Source organism: Onychostoma macrolepis, chromosome 09 (assembly GCF_012432095.1).
Source record: "Onychostoma macrolepis isolate SWU-2019 chromosome 09, ASM1243209v1, whole genome shotgun sequence".
Taxonomy (NCBI): domain Eukaryota; kingdom Metazoa; phylum Chordata; class Actinopteri; order Cypriniformes; family Cyprinidae; genus Onychostoma; species Onychostoma macrolepis.
The window spans coordinates 4,122,126-4,148,641 of NC_081163.1; the positions used below are offsets into that span (position 1 = coordinate 4,122,126).

The 26,516-nt window shown below is 35.0% G+C and overlaps 2 protein-coding genes across 13 annotated transcripts in view; both read right to left on the reverse strand.

Annotated features, from left to right (window-relative positions):
• The window catches only part of grb14 (growth factor receptor-bound protein 14), a 90,450-nt gene extending 72,379 nt beyond the window's left edge, over positions 1–18,071 (reverse strand). The window contains exons 1-2 of one of the 6 annotated variants that reach the window (XM_058786955.1): positions 17,986–18,071; positions 589–785 (exon numbers count right to left, since the gene is read on the reverse strand). In XM_058786955.1, the coding sequence (XP_058642938.1) occupies positions 589–758 (170 nt within the window). In that variant the 5' untranslated portion in view covers positions 759–785; positions 17,986–18,071. Of the gene's footprint in view, positions 1–588; positions 945–17,779; positions 17,942–17,985 lie in introns of those variants that run through there. The other 5 variants (XM_058786956.1, XM_058786957.1, XM_058786961.1 and 2 more) reach the window with 5 other exon arrangements.
• Positions 18,072–19,623: 1,552 nt separating this feature from the next.
• Positions 19,624–26,516, reverse strand: part of cobll1b (cordon-bleu WH2 repeat protein-like 1b) — a 77,865-nt gene continuing 70,972 nt past the window's right edge. For 6 of the 7 annotated variants that reach the window (XM_058787549.1, XM_058787548.1, XM_058787550.1 and 3 more), the window contains 4 exons: positions 26,032–26,108; positions 24,352–25,685; positions 20,906–21,046; positions 19,624–20,735 (listed from right to left, as the gene is read on the reverse strand). In XM_058787549.1, the coding sequence (XP_058643532.1) occupies positions 20,661–20,735; positions 20,906–21,046; positions 24,352–25,685; positions 26,032–26,108 (1,627 nt within the window). In that variant the 3' untranslated portion in view covers positions 19,624–20,660. The remainder of the gene's footprint in view (positions 20,736–20,905; positions 21,047–24,351; positions 25,686–26,031; positions 26,109–26,516) is intronic. The other variant, XM_058787551.1, reaches the window with a different exon arrangement.

Consider the following 26,516-nt stretch of genomic DNA (forward strand, 5'->3'; position numbering starts at 1 on the left):
TAAATGTTTTACCCTATTCACCTAGAGTGTCTTCGCCTTAAAAAAAGGCGACACACATATCTGCATATGAAAATACGATCAGCCTAATCTAAGGAAACTGGAACGCAGCGGGGTGCATTTAATTCACTTGTTTGTGTGTCTACATATGAGTGAGCTCAGTTGTTTGTTGGTTACGGTACAAATAAACACTTAAGAGTCCTCATTCGAGGGCCACATTCGAGCCATGCTGTCATGATCTCACAGCTACCGTATCACAAACTCGTGGAAGACGTGACAAAGTCCCAGAGCAGAGGGACTAGTGATTCCTCCCCGGAGCTGGAAAGTAACAGGTGCTTGATTTGATTCCAGTTTGGTTGTGCTCAACCCGTCTGTTTACAGGTACAAAGTCTATGGTGTTTTCACATAGACGTTGCGGAGAGCACAAAGGCTGCTCTATTGCTTGTCCGATCGGATGCGTTAACGATTAACCGCTGAGAAACGAGGTACTGTATTGATGTAGGAAACCGGATAGTTGTTTATTACACAGTGTGTACACACAGTGGATGTTTGCATGCACAAAAATGAGTTGCAACAGCAAGCGTGTCCTACCTATTTCCCTTGAAGAGCGTGGAGACCGCAGCATTGGGTGGCTGTAAGGGCGAGCGCAATGGGATGAAGGCTGACCCGACGACGTTCCCACTGCCTTTCGCTCCCCGAAATATGGCCGCTTTCTCCCCGAGGCTGCGCGTCTCATCCAGGGAGTCATTCATAGCACTCATGGAGCCAGGTTACATCCAGCAGCTCATCTGGAGCACAAGACAGGACAGACACCATCAGGACAGGCCCGGAAAAGAGCGTGTTTGTGTGTGAAGTCAACGCGTTTCTGACGCTGCTACAAAAACACACACACACGCACATGCACAAACGCATGTACACACACTCCGCCTGTGCTGCCCCTGCATGGCAGGCTGTCCCAGCCTGGAAAGTAGATCCCTCCTTCCAAAACATGATCCGCAATAAAGTTATTTTTAACTCTATGACTCCTGAATGAGCTTGACTCGCTGTTGCGCGCACACACACACACACACACACACACGATCCGGCCTCAAAAACTCTCGCTTCTGTTTCCCTCGCAGACCTGCTTAGACAGACAAAAGGTTTCTTGGTTATTGGTATGCAACGTAGCTCGGTAATGAGTGCTGGAGGTCGGCCAGACAGTAAAACCTACTGTTCCTTTGTCATGGATTTTCCTCTACTGCCCTGCACCCACAGCTGCTCTGAAGCCATGCATGGAGGTTGACCTCCTCAGATAAGATGCAGCGTGTGTGTTTGGGACTTATGAAGAGACCTAAACTGATAACAAGAACACTTCATTATGGGGGGAAAAAATAGATAATTACAACTTTATCTTATTTTTTCTTGCTATTCTGAGGGGGAAAAAGAAAATTGTCAGATATAAACGCAGAATTCAGACTTCTTATCACAATTCTAAGTTTACATTTCGCGATTCTGACTTTTTTTCTCAGAATTCTAAGATTATGGGCCAGATTTACTAAACAGGGCAAATTAGTGCGAGAGCACAATTCCAAAACAGCGCCTATGGATGGGTGTGGAAATTTCTGCGGGTGATTTGCTGACAACGCGCAAATTAAAGAACAAAGATGCAACATCTCATTTACATATCGACCAATGCAATCTACCAAGCGCAGCACAAATTATCGTAAGGATATGTTCAGATTTAGATTATGTGTTCTTCTGCCATTCCAAATAAATTAATGTGTGGAAAAAATCCTTTTCCTTCACACACACGCTCTGTTCTCTGCGGTGCCTCCTTCTAGCAACAACAAATGCAGCCATTTCAAGCGCAACACAATTTAAGACATGTTTTTTTGGGGTGTTAAATAATGGCGTAAACGTTAGTAAATCGCGATTCATTTTAATACTCTCCTCCCATAAATTTTGCGTCTGACAGAGAAACTCCTACAAATACATATTCAGTAAGGTGAGGTGCAAAAATAACTGTCCACACCTTTTCGGCGCTAATTCTTCACGGTGTGTCTTTAGTAAATCCTTACAGTATTATTTTAACACCAAAAGATGGTTCTATTTACTTGTCGTTATTTGCATCTCAGCATGCAAATAGTCACTGTAAGTAGTCAAGACATTTGTGTGTCTGTGTTTGTGCAGTTAATTTTGAGTATAAAAATATGTAGGTCAGAATGACCACTAACACAATAATTAAAGGAATTCAGTGCAAATTTGAGAAATAAAGTGTTCTTCAACATAAAATCCACATAAATGTATATTTTGTTCTCAAAATTAGTCAATTTATTTATTAATAATTTATTATTAAATGTACATTAATTTATTATAAATAAATCTAAATTGAGGTATAAAGCCTTTCAAGACTTCAAACTTTCAAACAAGGACTGTCAAGCCATCACTCAAAGTGTCTTGAAGTTGACGAACTTTTTCTTAGTTAAAAATTATACTAGCTATTTGAATTTCTTATTTTGAGAATTTTGATTTCATTCCACATCAAATTCAAATTGATATTTTGCATTCTGTTTCCTGCCTCAATTCAAATTCATGAACTGCATTCTAATTTAAAAGGCATCTGCCTCAAAGCAAGATAACATGACCGCATTTATTACGTTTCGTCTGCATGCTCTGAGGTGCTAGTAATTTATTATATATGAAAAAAGACACACGGTAGCTTCTTCTACTGCAGTAAATGACCTTTTTCTTAGTGATATTTGGCACAAGTTTATTAGGAAGTGACGATTTTGTTCTCTTCGTCTTGCTGGATGGAAACGGTGCTCCATTCGTAAATGTTTTATGCAATATTCCAATTTTGCGCATAAATTTGTGACCTTGGATGGAAACAAATAGCTAATGACGCTGGGAACTCTTACTGAAATGAATGACTTCCTGTTTGTCACTTTAGATTACAAATACCTCACAACCAGCCCAGAGAATGAAGGTAGATAAGAAAGATAAGAGATCTGAACCCTGCTATCAGATGAGATAATGATGTTCTCTGTTATCATGTGTCAACATCTGTCTTCATTACCAATTTACCTTTCAGATCAAGTATTAATGTGCTGCTCTTTGGTCAAAGTCCCTCCTGCCAGAGTTTCACAGCAGGATGAAATAAACACAAAGTTTAATGCTCTAAATTATTTGTATCAGTCATGTTTATAGCTCAGCTCCCAGGGAAAGCATGCTGGAGGACTATTACAATACAGTTTTAAACTTTAGTGCTTTTTCCACATTTGCTGTACTGACTTTTCGTCTACCCACATAAGTGCCAGACTGCTCTGAGGTGATTATCCATCATTATGACATCCCTGAATGTACATATATTTCACAAATTATGGATCCACTGATACCGATACTGGCATCATTATTGGGTCTCATACTGTGCTCTTGTACTCATTTGTCTGTTGCATAAAAGTTGCATCACAAATAAAGACAGAAGAACAAGACGTTCTAATATTTGTAAAACAAACTGGAACACAGTGAAAAGGATGATGCATTATGTACTTCAACTTTCCAACATGAAGCATTTGTTACTGTCAGTTATACAATGCAAAAATACTACATGGTTTAATGCTTAATGCAGAGATTAATGAACTGGTTGATGCAATGAGCTGTGATGTATGTCTTACTATTTAAACTTTTAATTAATTAATAAAATAAATAAATACATTTAAAAAATAAATAACGAATTATAACATGCATCCAAAAAAAAGCTCAGCATCTGAACAAAATTATAAACACAACACTTTTGTTTTTGCCCCAATTTTTCATGAGCTGAACTCAAAGATCTAAGACTTTTTCTATGTACACAAAAGGCCTATCTCTCTCAAATATTGTTCACAAATCTGTCTAAATCTGTGTTAGTGAGCACTTCTCCTTTGCCGAGATACTCCATCCACCTCACAGGTGTGGCATATCAAGATGCTGATTAGACAGCATGATTATTGCACAGGTGTGCCTTATGTTGGCCACAATAAAAGGCCACTCTAAAGTGTGATGGTGTGATCACTATTTGCCTCACACAGTGCAACACATCTCCTTCGCATAGAGTTGATCAGGTTGTGGCCTGTGGAATGTTGGTCCACTCCTCTTCAATGGCTGTGCTAAGTTGCTGGATATTGTCAGGAACTAGAACACGCTGTCGTATATGCCGATCCAGAGCATCCAAAACATGCTCAATGGGACATTCTACCATGCAAGAACTGGGTTGTTTTCAGTTTCCAGGAATTGTGTACAGATCCTTGCAACGTGGGGCCGTGCTTTATCATGCTGCAACATCAGGTGATGGTCATGGATGAATGACACAACAATGGGCCTCAGGATCTCGTCTCGTCATGCCATCAATAAAATGCACCTGTGTTCGTTGTCCATAACATACGCCTGCCCATACCATAACCCCACGGCCACCATGGGCCACTCGATCCACAACGTTGACATTAGCAAACCGCTCACCCACACGATGCCATACACGCTGTCTGCCATCTGCCCTGTACAGTGAAATCCATGGATTCATCCATGAAGAGAACACCTCTCCAAAGTGCCAGACGCCATCGAATGTGAGCATTTGCCCACTCAAGTCGGTTACGGCAACGAACTGCAGTCAGGTCAAGACCCCGATGAGGACGACGAGCATCCAGATGAGCTTCCCAGAGATGGCTCCCTCAAAACTTGCGACTTCTGTGGCATTGTGCTGTGTGATAAAACTGCACATTTTAGAGTGGCCTTTTATTGTGGCCAGCCTAAGGTTTGTATTGTATGCCACACCTGTGAGGTGGATGGAGTATCTCGGCAAAGGAGAAGTGCTCACTAACACAGATTTAGACAGAAAAAGTCTTGGATCTTTGAGTTCAGCTCATGAAAAATGGGGGCAAAAACAAGTGTTGCGTTTATAATATTGTTCCGTGTATATATATATATAATACTCACAATTAAAATTAGCAAACTGCACATCACTATTCACCTGTATTTCTCTTGTGTTTCAACAAGGGTGTTTACATAAGCCTCATCACCCAAACGTTTGCTGGGTCTAAGACAAGGGCACCAGAGGACTGGACAGCATGATGCTCCCAAAATAGTTGTTGGGCTGAAACACATTCTTGTGTTATCAGTCAATGCAAACGCTTTCTAATTACATTAGCGAGACGTAAGAGGCACGGCTATTTCAGTTCAGGCCAGACTCTCTACATGATAGCAACAGCAACAGCCACAGGACAACGCAAAAAGTGGGTTCAAAAAGCTGACGATGAGGAGGAAAGAAGAGGCCAGAGCGACAGCGGCATGCTGAATGAAGCCTGTGCTGATAGATAGCCATATACGTGCATTCACGCCGATCATCTTACCTTTCCATATCTCAGCGGTTATGAGTAAACAAATCTCTCCCAGCACTCACAGCCAGTGTTCAGTGTCATTTTTGTTGCTGAGCAAAATCTACTTCTGTGCATTGACTAGTGTTTTTATTATTTACTGAGAAATTACTGTCAAAATTATTACAAAAACAAAAGACCCCCTTTTTGGGGTTTTTATATAAAACACAATGTGCAGCAAATATACATACAGATCAGTCTTATTTTAGAATTGATGATATACTACTATAGTTTTTATTAAAAGTTTGATTTTTTTTTTATATATATATTTTGTTTTATTGCCATTTTTATTATAATTATTTTAAATGTCATATATATATATATATATATATATATATATATATATATATATATATATATATATAGTTTTAACTATTCTCAGTTTTAATTGTAGTTACTTTAGTACATCAGTTAAGCTAAAAGAAAATAAGAAATGTTTCCTTTGGAACTAGCTGAATTTAAATAAGTTATATATCTGTACAATTGTTAATATAGTGAACTAAAACCATTAAAAATAAAAAAGAACTTAATTGAAATTTTATATATATATATATATATATATATATATATATATATATATATATATATATATATATATATTTATTTATTTATTTATTTATTTTATATACATTTTATATACAGTGTTGCTTGAAAGTTTGTAAACCCTTTAGAATTTTATATATTTCTGCATAAATATGACCCAAAACAATCAGATTTTCACACAAGTCCTGAAAGTAGAAAAAAAGCCCTATTCGGACGGGACTAGTTTTCCAGGGGGTCTTTGTGTTTCACAGATATACTTGGTGATTTTAATCCCGTCCGAATCGGCCACATCTGTGTTTTTCTCACACAACCTCTGTAATAATTCCAGAGCAAATGACCTACTAATTATATATATACTAATTTCTTTTTTTTTTTCCCAAGTAGGGGTGTGCATATTACGATTTTTGATCATGGACGATAAAAATGTCTCCATGATCTGCTTTTGAAGAAATATCGTAGTATCATGCTTTAGCGCACATTCTATCAGCTGCAATTCTTAATCCTCTGTCTCAATATACTGTACAACGCTACATACATTCACATCAGTGTTAACTCAGCGGCAGAGTTACATTTACGAAACACTGCACTTATTTCGCAATCACAAAATTACATTATTTGCATGTTAAGCTTTTCATTCGCTGGTCTGACGTGCGCTTTTTCTGAAGCGAGCGCACTAAAACGCCTGTCTTATTTTTTGCGCTAATACTGTCAAAACACACAAGGTTTATATATAGACTCAGTTGGTTATGTCTAAAATGAAAGTAAACAGATGAGAGAGAAACGGATGCGTGTCTGTATATTAGATGCGTGCAGGTCTTAAAGGGACAACCGACTGTCATTAAAGGGATAGTTCACCCAAAAATTTCTATCATTATTTACTCATTCACATGTTGTCCCAAACCTGTATTAATTTCTTTCTAGTGCTGAACACAAAATAATTTATTTGTATATTATGTGTATTTGTAATGTATATCTTTGCTCTTATTTTTTTAATAACAAATATAAAATACTGACAAAGATTTTTATCTTCGCCCACTTTGGCCTAAATATCCACCATTATTTTTTTACCTTGAAAGGCTTTGTCTTTATAATAGGGAAATTAGTTTGGCTGTACTGCTCGGACAAAATAGTAAAACCAACATGATAAAGAATCGTGATAAAATGGTGATACTTTAAAAAAAAAAAAAAATGGGATATATTTTTGCCATATCTCCCACCCCTGATTTCAAGCAAGTTCTTTTTTTATTTTTAATGGTTTTAGTTTTAGTTAACTATAATAACAATTATACAGATACAAATAAGCATTTGGACACTTAAGCCATACTTATGTACTTATATAAAAAATATGAACATCATTGCATTAGATCAGGGTTTCACCAAACTGGGGTTTATAAGAGACTGCAAGGGGTTTTTGAGTTGATGAAACGCTAATAATTAATTAAATAATAAGAGGGTAAAATCAAAATGAATATATAATTATAAAATAGCAACAATCAACATAAAACACTTACTAAAAGATAAAATATTTTATTTGTTTGCCTGCACATAAAGTGATCATTAAATGAGATCACAGAACTGCACATTTCTGTCTATATAGGTTGTATGTGCATAAACTGAGTGCATGAACTGATTGAATGCATGATGCCTTTTAATTTAACTTTAAAGTTGCTTTGGATAAAAGAGTCTACGAAATGCATAACTGTAAATAGGATCAATTGTATTTCACATTAACGTTATAAAGAGGCTGATGTAACTCGAACATTGCAAAGGTTTGAAATCATAATGCATGTGTAATCTCTGAGTGTTCGGTCATAAAGTTAACTGAAGGAGAATAAACGGAGAACTCCTGAGGGCTTAATTCAGTGTTCCTTTGCTGGCTTTCTTGTAATAATTAATGCTGAGAGGAGATGTCAGGAGTAGATCAGCAACAAAAACACTTCTGCTGCTGGTTTTTCCCCCATCATGATTCAACATCATGACGTCACGCGTGTATCGGCATCAACTAATGCCGCAGACAGTCGGAGCACAAACGTGACTCCATAAGCAACACATCTGCTGTCTGTTTCCCGCTTGTGTGTTTGCTTTGGGTGTGAAACACAAGGCCACTGCTAAATCAAATAATCACATAAAAACTTCACATAAACCTCTATATATGTCAGGTTACATATTAACATCAAACAGGCATGATGGAGATTTCTCCATTGAAATTTAACTTTGGATTCAACCTGGATTTATGGAGAGGAAACACAAGCCATCAGTCATAGTCCAAACCTACAGGAAAAAAACATCACATCTCTTCCAGACCTCAACTGTTTCTCCTGGAAGGCAATGAGGCTAATTGGAAAGTAAAATACACTGAACAAAATTATAAACGCAACACTTTTGTTTTTGCCCCCATTTTTCATGAGCTGAACTCAAAGATCTAAGACTTTTTCTATGTACACAAAAGGCCTATTTCTCTCAAATATTGTTCACAAATCTGTCTAAATCTGTGTTAGTGAGCACTTCTGCTTTGCAGAGATACTCCAGCTACCTCACAGGTGTGGCATATCAAGATGCTGATTAGACAGCAAGATTATTGCACAGGTGTGCCTTAGGCTGGCCACAATAAAAGGCCACTCTAAAATGTGTAGTTTTATCACACAGCACAATGCCACAGATGTCGCAAGTTTTGAGGGAGCGTGCAATTGGCATGCTGACTGCAGGAATGTCCACCAGAGCTGTTGCCCGTGAATTGAATGTTCATTTCTCTACCATAAGCTGTCTCTCCAAAGGCGTTTCAGAGAATTTGGCAGTACATCCAACTGGCCTCACAACCGCAGACCACGTGTAACCACACCAGCCCAGGACCTCCACATCCAGCATCTTCACCTCCAAGATTGTCTGAGACCAGCCACCCGGACAGCTGCTGCAACAATCGGTTTGCATAACCAAAGAATTTCTGCACAAACTGTCAGAAACCGTCTCAGAGAAGCTCATCTGCATGCTCATCGTCCTCATCTGGGTCTCGACCTGACTGCAGTTCGTCGCCGTAACTGACTTGAGTGGGCAAATGCTCACATTCGATGGCGTCTGGCACTTTGGAGAGGTGTTCTCTTCACGGATGAATCCCGGTTTTCACTGTACAGGGCAGATGGCAGACAGCGTGTATGGCGTCGTGTGGGTGAGGGGTTTGCTGATGTCAACGTTGTGGATCGAGTGGCCCATGGTAGCGGTGGGGTTATATATATATATATATACACATACACACACACACACACACACACACACCCACATGTGTATATATATATATATATATATATATATATATATATATATATATATATATATATATATATATATATATATATATATATATATATAGCACATTATGCATATTTTATGTATGCATAAAACAAAGATATTCTACTTTATTTTGCCAAGAGCATACTATATAAAACTGTACATCACAATGCATTGCGCTTGACTCGACTTTCCAATTCTAGTGTGATTAACGAACCAGAAATAATATCAGTTGTGCTTCCTTGACTCATTATTTGATCGGACTAACAAAACAATATTATTTACAAAAACAACTGAATTATTGCAATAATTTTTTTGATGTCTGGATGTCACTCCCATGCAACATAATGAGGTCATGCAACAGTGATGTAGTACACTACAGTTTACATAATACATACTGACACATTTATAGGGTTAGAAAACAGTATGCAGAATGTACTGCACTGTATTCAACAAGTTGTATGTTGGTCTTCCACTGCAAACGCAACCCATCTTAAACGACTTCAAAATTATAAATGCTCAAAAGTGGCATTTATAATGTTGCAAAATATTTCTATTTCAACACTGATGATGATAATATGTTTCTTGAGCAGTAAACCAGCATATTATAATGATTTCTGAAAGATCATGTAATACTGAAGACTGGAGTAATGATGCTGAAAATTCACCTTTGATCACAGGAATAAATTACATTTTAAAATACAGTATATTCAGAAAACAGTTGTTTTAAATTGTAATAATATTTCACTGATTTTACTGCATTTTTGTTCAAATAAACACAGCCTCAGTGAGCTTAATAGTCATAACTCCAAAACTTTAAAACATAGACAGAAATTATGAGCTGATCTATGTAATGTACATTGATTGAATAATGTTATACTCTAACTATACGTCATCAACTGTCTCATTTGAACCTATATTTATTTATAACAAGCAATTTTCAGGACAAAATTGATCCTTGAATGAAGTCTCCCAAGCACTGAACTCTCCTGTGGGAAGACATTAGCGAGTGAAGCGTTCATCAGACGACCGCAGTGTCAGAGGTCGCAGCAGAAATACGAGCTGTCGTTAGCATCGCTAGTGTCGTCTGCAGTAATTATCAGATTAACGAGATCCCACAGGGGAGCGAACACATCATTTCATGCATCTGCGCTGTGAAGGACAGCCAGAAATGCTTATTCTTAGAACGTCACGTACCACCATAATTGCACGTTAGAGACACGACACACACACTTTAACCACCTTTTTAGTCATTTGGCCTTGAAAGTGCCACTAGATGAAGTCCACTAGAGCTCCAGCAGAGCATCATCACACATTCGGTTCAAGCCTCATAGACTTACATTGAAAGAGGGAATTGGGAATGGGCCTTTTAGATATATAATTTACTATTGACTAGTGATATATTAAAAGTTGGATATATAATACATCCCACTTTATCCACATACTGTACATACAGTACACTCACATAAAGAAATATAGTATGTAGCAAATCTCATCTTTTATTTTGACGCAAAATGTAACTATACTACCACCCAGCTCTTTATATAAAGTTGGATATATAAGTATGTTTAACTTTATCTGCATTCATACAGTATACTAGCGTAGACTATTTACAAACGTATAGCAAATCTCAACTGCTTGATTGCTTGTATCATCAAAAAGTGTAAACTATATCAAGAAGATATTTTAAAGGTATTATAAACATTAATTTTTTTTTTTTTTGTAAATCTACCTTGAAACAATGCATATTGTGAAAAGTGCTATACAAATGAATTCGACTTCACAAAAATTATGAAATTATTGGTATACTATATAAGTACAGTTAACATAAGCATCAGTGTATTTTGACTTTTTCTTAAAGGAAAAAAAAAAAATAGAAAAAGTGACTTAATGAACTGCTATAAATATGATTTAACTTAAAGGTAAATGTTCATAAATATAGGCAATTAAGTTGATGATCTTATTTTGTCTGGCATATTGCAAAAAAAATAAATACATTCAGAGCAACTTTGATTATAAGCTGGAATTTTAGAATTTTTTTAAAGAATTTTAAATGGCAAAATGAAACTATATTTAATGCACCTTCTTACTATTGTGTTCCAATTAATCTAACTAAATAAATAAATGTGAATTGTGACATTTTCCACTATAATTCTATATAAATAAATAACCTCCATATCTTGCTCTGCCAAGGCAATTAAAAACAGCCAGAAAATTTGTTGTTCTTTTAAATATTATTCTAGAAACTTGATTCATTTTAATCTATAAATATCTTGTGAATTCATCTTATGCATTTATATCTGTGAATGACCCTAAAGGATGTTTTGAAATAGAAATTGGTTTGAATACTTATAAAAAAAAAAAAAAAAAAAAAAAAGCCACTGGTTTACAGTGAGCAGTCAGTCTCACACAGTTGGAGAACATCCCGGGACAAAAACAGGTTTCTGGAATGCTGCTGTTCTGTCCCACTCTGCCACTGTAAATCACTGACACATTCGTTAAAGAACCGTCCCAGCATGCATTCTTCACACGTTTCACTTCTCCATGTAGTCTTAAATTGCTTGGGGTTTTTTTTCCAGTTTTTGTTTGAAGAATCAGCAAAAGTAGAAGGGCTGCTCGAAGGTGACAAAAATCATAATCATGATTATTTAAAACGATTATTAGTGGGCCATTTGACCAAAACTTTATATGAAAGATTTATTTAAAGATAGTGATATATATCAAATATATATTTTCTATAAATAAGGTTGCTATGACATCTACATTTTAGAGACCAGCGAAATGTCACAATTCTCAATACCACAGCTGAATACTAGAGTAACTAATATTAAATAAAAATTAAATGAAAAAGGTCCTCAAAATTATAGAAAATAATTAAACTGCATAAAAAAGCAAAAGAATACAATAGAATTAAAAAATTAAAAATACAAATGAAACAAACTGTGCTTTAAGTTTTGTTTGTTTTTTAATGCAAGTCTAAAGTATTCAGTTAACAGCCTACTAGAGAAACTGAATAACCTAATGTAAAATAAAACAGCATAGTCTTCACTGTAAGAATTAAACTTCCTTTGTTTCTTATTAAAGCTACAAAAGTCCTTCAGTCAAGAGCAGTGAGTGATTTTGAATTTGTCTTTTGTTGTTTGATTAATATAAAGCACACAAAATATTAGCCCGGTGTCACTTTAAGAGCCGTACGGATCCAATTTACTGTTACACAAGTATTTTCATTCTCAACTCTTTATGTTCATTTATTACATATCCGACAAGGGTTTACATGAATAATCACTAAGCGCCGCTTAGTGCATTTTTGCATGTATTTGACCATTTAGGTGCTTAAAGATGACTTTACATGTACGTGTTCTGTTCAGTCCCGAGGAAGCGCAAGTTCGCTTTCACGCTTTTAAAAACATGAATAAATCTAATCACAGGACACATTTTCTACTATACTTCTATATAATTTGTTTAATTTTTAATTGGATTCTAGTTTGGTGCTGAGCCAGATTTATTTATTTTTTGGTCAATTTTAATGCCAAAATTAAACAATTTAATGCACCTTCATACTCTTGTTATGGTCCAATTAATCAAAAAAAAAATAATAATAATTATATATATAAATTACAAAAATAAATACATTTACCTCCATATTTTGCTCTGCTTCCATGTAAAATATAATTGCAGATGTATTTATTTATTTATTTAATGCAGAATCAGTGAAAGCCTGTTATCTAAAAGGTCATTTGACTTTGGGATATAGCTAAAACAACATTGCATACAGTACACGTATTCCTGTATAATTCTATATAATTTGAAATTTTATTTTCAATGTAATTCTAGTTTTGTTATAAGATTGAAAAACTTAAAATGAATTTTAACGCCAAAATGAAGCTATATTTAATGCACCTTCTTTAACAAACAAACAATTATTTAAACAAATTAATACAATTATTAAGGTGCCATCATGAATCCCCCTTATTTTTCAATCCCTCTCCTCCATTCAGGCAGTAACATTCACTTTTAATGATCCAGTCGACCCCTAATGAATAAAATGAAGTTTCAGCCAGTGTTTTCTCATTGAATACCATGTTTCACTCAGAAATTTGCCAGATTATCGAAGCAAAATATGAAAAGAGATTCACAATGACCTTCCATCCATAGCAACAAAAATACTTGTGTGTTAATATCTCTGAACAAACACATACAGTATGTGGATATATATGGAATGGTAAATATTAATGCAATCTAAATGCTGCTTCCTCTTGTCTGAGTTCCTTGCTAATCTTTTTAATGACTGAATGATAAGAGTCTGTTTAATAAGGCAGGTTACATAACCCTCAACAACTCCATTCTCTAAAGTCATATCATTCAATCACGGCATTATAAATCACACTCTTTTATCAGAAGATAAACGGCAAGCCCTTAAACATTCACTAAGCATGCAACCATCTAAAAAATTCATGAAATATTGATACTGATACTTTGCAAAGGCGTGCAGATAACCAGTTCACTAAACTGACTAAAGAGAGAAATCCTACAGAATGTGTTTACTTTGCATTGTAATCCTGCTTTAAAACAGAATAAGCTTTTCTTTCTTTTTCAGAACAGTAACTTACTGGTCTTGTTTCATGTTTGGGTCATTCGTGTTATGCTAAATATAAGATGTGTGTTTGCATGTATTTGACAGCCAAAAGAAATAGAAATAAGAAAGAGGTTCCTGCAATTTCTGCACTCTAAAAATCATGTCATATTTCATTAACTTTGCAACTTTGATTTTATTTAAATATCAAATGCATATTTCAAATAAAATATTCATATTTTATCAAAATGCATTTATTCAAACCACTTAAAATCATCATAAATCTGTTCAAAAGTATGAACATTGTTAAAATATGCCTTGATGTGGAACAAGCAATACTCAGTCAGTTAAAATGTATGAGAAACTGGATTTATTAATGATAAATATATAAACCTGGTTATTGCGTATTTAAAACATTCAGTTTATTAGTACTATTACAGAAATCTGGCCACTTTTACTCGCGTATGAATAAGTTTACACAATGCAAGAAAAATAACAGGAAAGAAAAAAAGAGCTCAAGTTAGTCGCTACTCAGTGCGAGATTGACAATGACAATCATATTTAAATAATCTTTTGAAACTATTGTCAAACTAATGTCATTTTATCGACCAGGTTCAACCAACAACAACAGGATTTTTTTTTTTTAAATGATTATTATTATTATTAGATGTTATTTTACTGTGTAATGGTATTGCAGCAAAGTAATATATAATTAATTATTTTTGGTTTAATAATTCTAATTTAAATAATATTTAGCAATTTAATGATTTTATCATTTAAATACTCATTTTATTTTCCAGTATAATAGTATTTCAATAGTAAATTTATATAATAAAGAAACATATTACTATTTCAATAATAATAATAAAATTAAATAATAACAGTAAATATTCATATTTTTATTTGACAATATAAAAAATATATATAATAATAATAATAATAATAATAATAATGATGATGATAATAGCTATTATTATTATTAGGATAAAAGAAAACTAATATGATTTCTATCTTTAAAAAATGTTTTTTATAATAATATTTTATGCAATATAGTAAAACATGATGAAAACAATGCATAACAGGAATGACCCGTTTTATGTTCCTAACACCAGTGGAGCGATGGCTCATTGAAAGTCAAAAGCTGACTCCGTTTCCAAAATATTCCTAGGCCTAATTTGTTTTATATAGTCGTGAAATGCATAGCACATTTAAAATCACATACAAGTTCTTTGTGCAAAGCGATGCTCCGTGAAGCCAGTTGCATGTGTAAATGCTTTGCAGGAACCGGTTGAGGAGTGACTATCACATGGTCTTTTCACTGAAGCGCATGAAGCAGGGCCACACAAAAGAGTCGCAGGACATACAAGAGCAGATAATTATAGCCTGTAGCAGAAGCTCAGACACCCACCCGCGGCCGACTGCATGCGCTCCATCACTACAATCACTGCATTCACAAACACTGCCCTCTCTAATGTGGCATTAACATGCAATCTTGTTACTAACACACACTTTGTAAATCTGGCCAGGCGGCGCAGAGCCACGCAGATGAATGAGGACGGATCACGGATGTGAATCAAACTGAGGCTACAGTTACTGCTACATACTAACATTTTTACTCCTCCTTGATTAAAGCAAAATGTAAACACTTTTAATTCTTTATCAGAAGCCCATAGGACCATTTCACTGATGGATTTTGAATAAGTGATCAAAATATAATCACCTTTTCATGTTTATGGAAGTTTTCCATTACATTTAGTGTTTGCAAGGCACAAAGGCATATTAACATTCTGGTTACTGTTTGTCCTAAATAATTACAAACATGTGATAAGCTAATGAAAGAAAATAAGAAAAATATATTTTCCCAATTCAATATGACTATAGAATAATAATAATAATACTAATAACAATAATACAACACATTTTCATTATCATTATTATTAGTAATTAGTATTAATATGATCATTTAAGTTCTAAAAATTAAATAAATATTACTATCACAATACTAATATACTGCGAAAATATTTAATAATAATAAAAATATGATATTATTTTCATTATTATTGGTAGTAGTAGCAGTAGTAGTAGTAATTATTAAAATTAAATATATTACTATTGCAATACAAATATAATGCAAAAATATTTAATAATAATAAGTGATTACTATTACTATTAAAATGATTAAAAATATAAACAAAGAAAGATTTCTATTGAAATACTATTAAACTGAAATAAAAATTAATTATAAATGTTTTAAATATTAAAATTAAATCAATCAATAAATATATTACTATTGCAATAACACTGTTATACTGTACTATTTATTATTATTAGTAGTTACTATTTAAAATATTTAAAAAAAATAAAGAAATCTAATTGATAATACTGACAATACTAATAATTTTCACTTTCACTGAAATCTGCCCTTTAAGAAGTATGTGAGGTGTTGTGCCTTAAAGACGGCTCTAGAGTAAGGGCAAATCACATTTAAGCTAAACCTAACTCTCAACTGGTAATAAAGCATGCTCTCTAAGCATGCTTATATGTAGTATGCAATATTTTATTCAGTGTAATATAATCTTTACATACTGCATGTAAAATCTAACATCAAGAGGGTCATTTAACCTTCAACATCAGCCACGGCCCTGATCGCCACCATTTACAATCACGAGAGCACACTGCCATACTACTCCTGTTATAATTTTATGAATAATACATATTCTTCTTCAGCATTTGTAGTTAGAGGATATTCAAGTGTGGGGGTTGAAACAATAAGACCTGCAGAATGAATAAAATTAATAAATGAAAAAAAAAGAAAAAAAGATTAAATCCGATCTAATCATTTGATTCAAGAGATTCAACTCACTGAAATGAATCAAAAGTTATAACAAATTAGATCCGCCCTCTCTCCAAAACCACACCCCACTCAGGGGGGGAAAGTCATAGCTGATTTTTTTTTTTTTTTGTATTTATTGCATGCTTTGTTGCCTTAAGTGTGGACACTGCTGAAAAATTGTGAGTTTCCCATTGGGATGAATAAAGTATCTATCAATTGTATGTATGTATTCTATCTAACTATCTATCTAGCAAAAACAAATCAGCCAACCTGATCAGCAAAACCAAACTAGTAACAAAAATTACCTAAAACTTTTTTTTAGAGCCGTTTTAGAGCCTAGGACATAGTAGAGCCCACGCACACTTATTTATTTATTATATAATTTAAGAACATTTCCATTAACCGTAAAACACAATGCAACGAAGTTCAAACTTCAAAATACAGGTAAAACACCTGTATATAAATAAAAAAATTAATTAAAAAAAAAATCAATACATAAAATCATTTCATTTTGATACAGTAGCCTACATTGCGCCTTATTTAAAGTTTGTGTGTGTTTATATTTATATTTTAACACTCTTTTGCTGCTTTACAACATTGGTATCTCCTTCAAAAACATATCTCAGAAACTGGCATGGTTGATAATTGACAGAAATAGCAGATCTCACGATTTTAATACATCATACCAACACAAAAAGAGTGTTGATTGTTGTGTTCGAGGCCAATAACAACTTTAAAACCAAAGAGCTGATTAAAATGTTTGGCATATGAGTTGTCAGTCAGCCGAGCGGAGTTTGACGAGATTAACGCGACGCGTGCACTTCTCCGCCTGACCAGTAGGCGGCCACTTTTACCTCAGATGAATTTATCTTCTAATAAAACTCAAAACTGCATCAATGTGTTAAAAAAAGCCATAAAGTGTGGCTTATGGACAAATAAATAAATAACCGTCACACTGATATAAATGAAAAAATAATAAATGACACACAAACTGTTATGATGCCTGACAGAATCCCTTAATTGATTCAACAGACAGGGGTCCTGAAATAACTCCTGAATAGAAGTTACAACCAATTAATTTGTTTACAAAGCAAACCAATTAATCTGTTTATAAACGCATCACACAGTCATGGAGTCATTAAAGTAAGGTTAAATGACACTTACGACTCGCTTCTCGTCCTGGAGAGCAGGGGTGAACGCTAGTAGCTGTTTTGCTGACATATGCATATTTCAAACAGTACAGTACAGTACGCTATGTTACTGTACCGCGTTAAAGAGTGTCCCTGCCAAGCCTTACGATCCCACAGATGGCACTTTAGCGTCGCATTTGAAGGCGTTGTGGTCATGTGATGTGTTATACGGCTCTGTACCTGCTTCTGCTCGGCGCTCCCACTCTCGCTCTCTCCACCATCGCTGCCGGTAACCGTCTGCACCGTCCGCGGCGCGACGTCACGATCCTGAGCGCGCGCGCGCGCGCACACACACACACACACACACACACACACACACACACACACATACACGCGCGCGCGCGGGGATGCGATATGATGTGCGCGTCTGTAGAAGGGACTGAAAGAGACTGAAAGAAAAGAACTGCAAGAAAGCAAGAGAAAGAAGAAAAAGAGGGGGAAACGGCATGCAAGAAAGAAAGCAAAAGAAAAAGAAAGAAAAATAAAAAGTTGAAAAAAATGCAAGCAAAGAAAAGTAAAAATTATTATGCAGCTAAAGGAATGAAATAAAGATGAATAAACTGCCAGAAAAGATTAAGAAATTCAAGACGGAGAAAATGCAAGAAACGAAAATACAAAAAAAAGAAAGATGAAAAAATCCAAGAGAGAAAAGAAAAATGAACATGCTGCTGAAAGAATGAAATAGATGAAAATGCATGAAAAGAGAAACTGCGAAGAATGCAAGAAATGAAAATGCTAAATAAATAAATAATTAAAAAAAAAAGAATAAAAAACGAACTTGTTTAAAATAAAGCTGAAGAAAAATAAAGATTAAGAAAATGCAACATTAAAAGGCAAAAAAGGTGAAGAAAATGCAGGAAAGATTAATAAAATGCTGGAAAATGAAGAAAAGAAAAGAAAGATGAGGAAATTGCAAGATGGAGAAACTGCAAGAGATGAAAAAAAATAAAAACAAGTTGAAAAATGCAAAAAAAAAAAAAGCAAAAAATGAACATGCACCTAAAAGAAATGAATAAAGATGAAGAAAAGGAAAAGAAAACGAGAGAACCAGGGATGAAAAAGCAAGAAGGAAAAGAAAACATGAAAACAATGAGCATGACAGAAAAGAAAAGAAAAGGAAAAGGAAAGAAAAAAAGAAAGACAGAAAGAAAAGGAGAAATGCAAGAACACTGAAAAACAAAAAAGGAGTAAAGGTCTGACCTGCAAGTTTGTAAAAAAGAAAGAAATGTTATGAAAACTGAATCAAAAACAGAACACACACAAAAAAAAAAAAAAAGAGTGAGAAAAAGATCAAATACAAATTACAAAAAATACAAAGAGAATGGTCAGAAAGAAAGAAAAATCTGGGTTTTGGCAGGGTACAACAGATCCGAAGGGTCCCAGATATTTTACACAAACTGTTGCTTCATTATTTTCTTCAGCAAATGCCTTTTGATCTTCACACAGCTTGGGATCAGAAAAACATCACATTTTCTTTAGTGAGACTTTAGCGCTGTTGTACCGACTGATGGAAATCAAACCTTTATTCATGAGAAACTAACAAGAACAGAGCACTGAACAGAGCAAAAGAGATCAAGCAAACATCACTGAAGTACCTCATTCTTACGTGAATATCTGTGTCCTGTAACAGCTGGATGACGCACAAATAAATAAAGCTGAGAGTCAAGCCAGTGTCAGATTGCAGTAATTAGAAAGTAAACAACTACTTTGTATTGTTCACTCCATGCTTGAATTAAGACATATTATACTTTGACATCCTCACAGTGTCAAAAACTGAAACTTGGAATTAGACCCACATGACAAAAGAATAACACAATAAAAGGATGAAAACTTTAATACAGAAAAGAGAGGAGAATTGAGTATAATACAGCAGTATTCTCCTCAAAATGAATGAAAAGCCCAGTGTTTTCTTTGATTAATCATTTGTTTTTGTGGGCTCCAGAAAACTGTTCAATGTCATAACATATTACTCTTTTAACATATTATAACTGCAGCCCATAATTAACATAGATAAACTGTGTACTAATGTTTGGCAAGGGAATAAAGGAGGGGTTTATGTAACTGAAGAAGTTTCAGTACCATTTTTCATTGGCTAATAATTATATAAATCAAATCTACGCCTAATAATTTAAACAAACCAACAACAACAAAAAAAAACGACCTCGAAATAGAGCATTTTCTTTCACATCTGCATATTTACAAATTTCATAATGTAATTCATGTCACAAAGCAAAGCCAAAATATTCATTTTAAAATATGATAACATTAATAGCATCTCTGCTACAATTATTAAGAGGGAACAAGTGTAACAGATATTAAGGGAAGGGGGGAAAAAACTATTAATTGTCCAAATGCAGAATAAATTAAAAGAAATCCACAGCTGTAGTTCATCTCCATGTGTCTGCTCTGCATCAGAAAAAGCCTAATTTAATAATATGTTATGGTCACTATGAACTGACATATGGACTTCTATGAACTGTTGTTTATTTATACATTTGAAATATTTTATATTTTTTATTTATATATTACATAAATATATATTTTTATATATATTAAACATATAATATAAAAAATATATAAACGGTTCATATGTATATTTTTAAATGAACGTAAAAAAAAAAAAAAAAAATTTTTTTTAAAGTTCATTTAAGGCACGTTGTGGCTAATTAAAAACTGCTGTGTTGGGGAAAAAGCAAAAGAAAAGAGAGAAAAGGTAATGGTAAAAGTGGAAGACTGCGCTCTACACAGTTCTGACCAGATCCGAAAAAAAAAAAAATGGAGACACAAGATCTTCTCTTGACCTGCGGAATGTTTGAGATCGAGCGACGCTGGAATTCCGTCAATGAAGGCACATTTCATTCTTCCACTGAATGAAAGACTTCAGACATTCCCTTCAATGTGGCAGACGGCGCTAAAGATGCTTCAGACCCCTGTGCAGAGAAAAGTATACTTTAGAGACTTTATTAAATGATTCATCGCAGATTGTCAGTTATTAATAGTGTGATAAAGCACGCAAAGGACCTTTAAAATAAAGGTTACTGTTTTATCAGGGTTTGCAAGCGCTTCAGAGATGGTTAGATCTAGAGTTAGATTCACTCACTGGTGACGGTTGAGTATTTCCAATCTTACATGTTCCCATGCCTCCGTCTCGGGTGGAGCTCGGCGCTGGGCCGCCGTGGCCTGCTGTTTGCCATGGGGCCTCTCCGGATCTCTCTGTGCGTCCTTCTCCATTGTCTGTCACCTGTGGTCCACAGGGGGGAAGAAAACACACAATACACACTCTCTCAATGAGGGCTGAGGATGATGCACACTAGGCAGCCACAGGGACTGTGAAAAAAAGACACTGCTGCTTCTGCGTCACGCGCATAAATCACATGAAGAACACACAGATAGATGTTCCACTGTACCCCACTGACAGACACTCACACACACACACACACACACACACATCAGAAAAACTACACTCACACAGACACACACGCATGTATGTAAAATACTGAATATACACATTAGTGTTGATAGACATAAATGTAGCTTAAAAATGTTAAATCCGAAGTATATACAGTGGAATAAAATTATTATATTATAAACAAATTTTAATAAAATATTTTAAACTCAACCTCAACAAATTCACTACTGTTCAAAAGTTCGGGGTCAGTAAGATTTTTTTTTAATACACGTGTAAAATACTGCATATACACATTAGTGTAAATTGATTCAAATTAACTTTAAAAAAAATTTCAGGCCAAGGGCAATATAAATTGAATAAATTATATATTATGAATTCAAAAAAATTTGTTTTTACTTTAATAAAATAAAACGCATTTGTTTAAAAAAATTCGATTTAAATTTAAGTAAGATGTTTTTTAAAGAAGACACTTATGTTTATCAAGGTTGCATTTATTTGGTCAAAGATACAGTAAAAACTGTAATATTCTGAAATATTATTACAAATCAAATTTACTGTTTTCCAATTCATTATTTTTAAAATGTAATTGATTTTTGTGAATTAAGCTGAATTTCCAGCATCATTACTCCAGTCTTCAGTGTCACGTGATCCTTCAGAAATCAGTCTAATATGCTGATTTGCTGCTCAAGAAACATATCTTATCATCATCAATATTGAAAACAGTTGTTCTGCTTAATATTTGGTGTGGAAACAAGTACACTTTTTTCAGGATTCTTTGATGAATAGAAAGTAAAAAAAATAAAAATAAATCTTTTGCAACATGAGAAATGTCTGTCATTTTTGATCAATTTAATGCATCCTTGTTGAATAAAAAGATTATTATTCTATTATTAAAAATATATTATTAATATCAAGGCATGTCTTCCGAGCAGGTTTCTGTATGAATGAACAACATTTAATCATATTCATTTTTATGCACCAATATAACAACACATAGTGAAAAACAGCTGTATTTACATACACCATCAGTCAAAAGTTTAGACACACTTGACTGAATCTTCTCATAAATGTTTCACATGATCTTAAAAATTATTTAAACCCATCAGCAAACAAAAGCTTTTACTCAAGACTGTTTTGACGCCGATGAGACCAAACATACATTGTATACTCTGACGGCACACAACAGCGCCCTGCATCTCTAAACACGCTCTCAGCTGACCCCGACAACGCAACAACAAAAGACGAGTAGACAGGTCAGTCCAGGACATAGATTAATGAGCCATGTGCGTCAATACATTGAGTACACACGCTGCCATTACAATGAGTGTCATCCAACTCCTAATATTAATTTACCAGCGCCGGTTTAAACCGGGTGGATTTCACAATAGAATACACAACAACTGTATTACAATGAGGCTACAAAGGTGAGTCAAGCATTGCTACAGCAGCACCCAAAAAACCTCGCAGGTCCGACTCCACCCGCACCGTATTCTGACCTTCTCACTGCATGCCTCACATCACTCAATGATATATATATATTTTTTTTACTTTTTACAAACTGATGTTCAGTAACAACTACAAGCAAATGTGTCAAAATGTGGCCTCATTTTTAATTTATAGGTTTGTTGTGGTGGTACATTCCAGATACGATTGGTTAAAAGTAGTGACAAGTATGTACTTGCATTCAAAGAAATAAAATGCACAACAGAAAAGAACAGAATAAAGATTTGACACATTTGTAAAACTGTGTTTACTAATCTACACTCAAAAATTCAATTTACATGCCGCAAGATGCTGAAAAAAACAAAAACAAAATGCAAAAACATCTATCTGATACTAATTAAACAAAATAGCACTAATGAAACTCGTTTCATGATTCTGCTCTGTATTCTGAGAATCGTGAGAATCAATTGTGAATTATAACCAAAAATAACAAGAATTAATCAAAATTAAAACAAACGCATTACAGTAAGTCTGGATGGAAAAATTTTAATTCTCAAGAAAAAGGGTCATTTTGCAATGCAAAAATTGGTTAAAATATTCTTTATTTCAGAAAAATAATATATTTTCAATTCATTTTGAAAATTGTTAAATGGAGTCTTTATTTTTTGTTAAAACAAAAAACATACTAAAAATATTTTACCTAAAATACAATAATAATAATAACAATAATAATAATAATAATATAGATTTGTGACCCTGGACCACAAAGCCAGTCTTAAGTCGCTGGGGTATATTTGTAGCAATAGCCAAAAATACATTGTATGGGTCAAAATTATAGCTTTTTCTTTTATGTCAAAAACAATTAGGACATTAAGTAAAGATCATGCTCAATGAAGATATTTTGTAAATTTCCTACTGTAAATATATCAAAACTTCATTTTTGATTAGTAATATGCATTGCTAAGAACTTCATTTGGACAACTTTCAAGGCGATTTTCTCAATATCTGGATTTTTTTTGCACCCTCAGATTCCAGATTTTCAAATAGCTGTATCTCAGCCAAATATTGTGAGATACTAACAAACCATACATCAATGGAAAGCTTATTTTCAGCTTTCGGTTGATGTATAAATCTCAATTTCGAAAAATTTACCCTTATGACTGGTTTTGTGGTCCAGGGTCACAACTGTCATGGAAATAATAAGTTGTCAATGCATATTGCAATTCAAATAAAAATATTGTAATAAAAACTGTAAATAAATAATACAAAATTTGGTAACACTTTTTTTTAGGGTCTCTTAATTAGTTGCTTATTAGCATGAATATAATAGAATATTAGCCATTTATTAGTAGTAATTAAGCACATATTAATGCCTTATTCTACATGACCTTATTCTACATCCCGAATCCCACCCAATACCTAAACTTAACAACTACCTTACTAACTATTAATAAGCACCAAATAAGGAATTTATTGAGGCAAAAGTCGTAGTTAATAGTGAATAAGTGTTCCCTATTCTAAAGTGTTATCCAAATTTCTTTAAACACACACACACACACACACACACCCGAAAAACAAACATCCCAAACATACTGTTATTGTGACCTGGCCATATGTTTGTGAGATTTGGCCCTTAAACAGAGTTATATAAAAAGGTGACCACTATTAATTAAGTTTTTCTAGGTTGTACTCACAGTGCTGGCCGGCGGCTCAGGGGACTCCGTAATGGGTCTCTGTTTTGTGAGAAGATGTGTGCGTGGTAACTGCTCCAGGGGTTGATGGGAATACGACTGGGATCTCTTCACTGCAGAAGACACGGCCTGAGCAAAGCGCGAGGGCGAAGAGGGCGAGTACGGTTTGGGAGCGGCAAAGCTTCTCAGCTTCTCTAGACTCAGCGAAGGTGTGGGGTTTGTGGGGAGACTCTTCTGACGGGACACTACAGACGACGGTGGAAATTTGGGAGCTTCGGGTAGAGGTACATCCACCTTTGCAGTTCGAGGTGCATCACTGGCTCTTGCTTTCTCCTCATCTTCCCATTGCACCGGTGGCAGTGGAGGAGGAAAGTTGTCCAGTGCAGGAAACACATCTGATTGCGGGCTGCTTGCGGTTTCTTTGGGCCGGGTTGCAGGACTGCTACAACAACTGCTGCTGCTGCTATTACTGCCCACACTCGCTCGGCGAACGGCCGCGGAGGTTACGTAATCCCCGGGTGTTCGTTTGTGCTGAGGCAGGCGGAAAGAAGCTGGTTTGGGTCTTGTTGCCGGTGGAACTTTCTTGCATTCAGTTCCTTCTACAGGGGATGAAATGGCAGCTGGAGGTGAAGTACAAGGACTAGTTTGCGCAAAGACGTTCTGATGGCCGTTAACAGCAACTCTACCATTGGAGACAGACTTTGTTTCAGGTTTGTATTCTTCATTGGGCTCCAAAGTTAACTCTACTTCAAAGAAACGCAGCTTTTCGAGAGTCTTCTGAGGCACGATAGTGTAGGTGGTCATGCCCACTTTGGGAATGTATTCACGGGTGAGCTCATTGGATGGTTTGGGTTTGGGTTCGGCATCTACAATATGCTTTACAGTATTTGCTTTAGAGGTTGGTGTGGATGCCAGAGTCAGATCCTCAGTTGGTTGGATCGCAGGCAAAGGAGGTTCAGGAACACGCAGCTCTTCTGTGGAAGTGGCCATGTCTCGTTTTATTCCGGTTGAGGACTCAGATGGAGCTGTGGAGGGTTCAGTGCATGAGCTCGATGGCTCATTAGAGGGTTTCTTGGGTTCCATCTGAGTTTGCGTTTTGGTGTGAGCGAAGCTGACTGAACCGGGAACAGTTTTGCTCAGTGATGCTTGGTCTTCAAGGCTGGACTCTGTGCCTTGTGCTTGCAAGTCCGTGTGCGATGTCTGGATGCCGCATTCGGAGGTTTGAAGCTTGTTGAACAAAGATGCAGGCTTTTCTGTGGCGCTCACAGAAACCTCTTCCAGAACAGGGCCACTTTCTGAAGTCTGAATCGCCTCTTCTGTCTTTTCCGTCGGGGGCTCTAGAGAAAGAGAAAACAAAGTCATGCACCAAAGCCTTTTATTCTGTCACTGGAGTTTTACTGTAAACTATAACCCGTTGCACATCAAAAAAACGCTTTCTTATGGTGTCATAACTGACTTTTTATAGAGATCATATCATGAGGAATCAAATGTTCCTGTTTGATCATCTGAGATTAAAGAGTTCAATGTACTATTGGGAGTTTCAGAACTCAATCAGAGCATTTATTAAAACTAAGCTGCAAACATGACTCATAGGTATGAATAACAACTGCATAAAATACACTGAAGTGTAACTGTGTGAAAACCAGAGGTGCTGAAGGATCTCAGTCATGGGTTGAAGCTTACCTATCTCTTCTGAAGGGATATGAGAGCTTGTGGCCTGGTCCAACTTAATCTCTCCGTTCACTGTGGCTTCTGCTACTCTGTCAAGGGTAAAAAAACCATGCAAAGGTTAAAAACTACATAGAAAAATACATTTAATCAAAACAATTTTTTTTAAATTACATACATTTATAAAAATTAACCTAAATCTCCTTCATCCTTCAATGAGAAAATTTCAGGCATTTCTAGATTGATATGGCTGGTTGCTAAGCTGTTTTTGCTAGTTTATAAGTGTTGCTGTGGTGTTAAGAATGGTTGCAATGTGTTAATATTCTGAATAAGTTTTTATTTTTATATTTTAATTTTAGTAAGTTTTAGTCATTTTATGTTAATTTGTCATTTTATTTTTTTTATTTCTTTAGCTTTATTTCATTTCAATTTTGTTTCAGTAATTTTAGTACTTGAATCTTAAACTTTTTTTTCCCCCAGTTATATGGCAAGACAACATT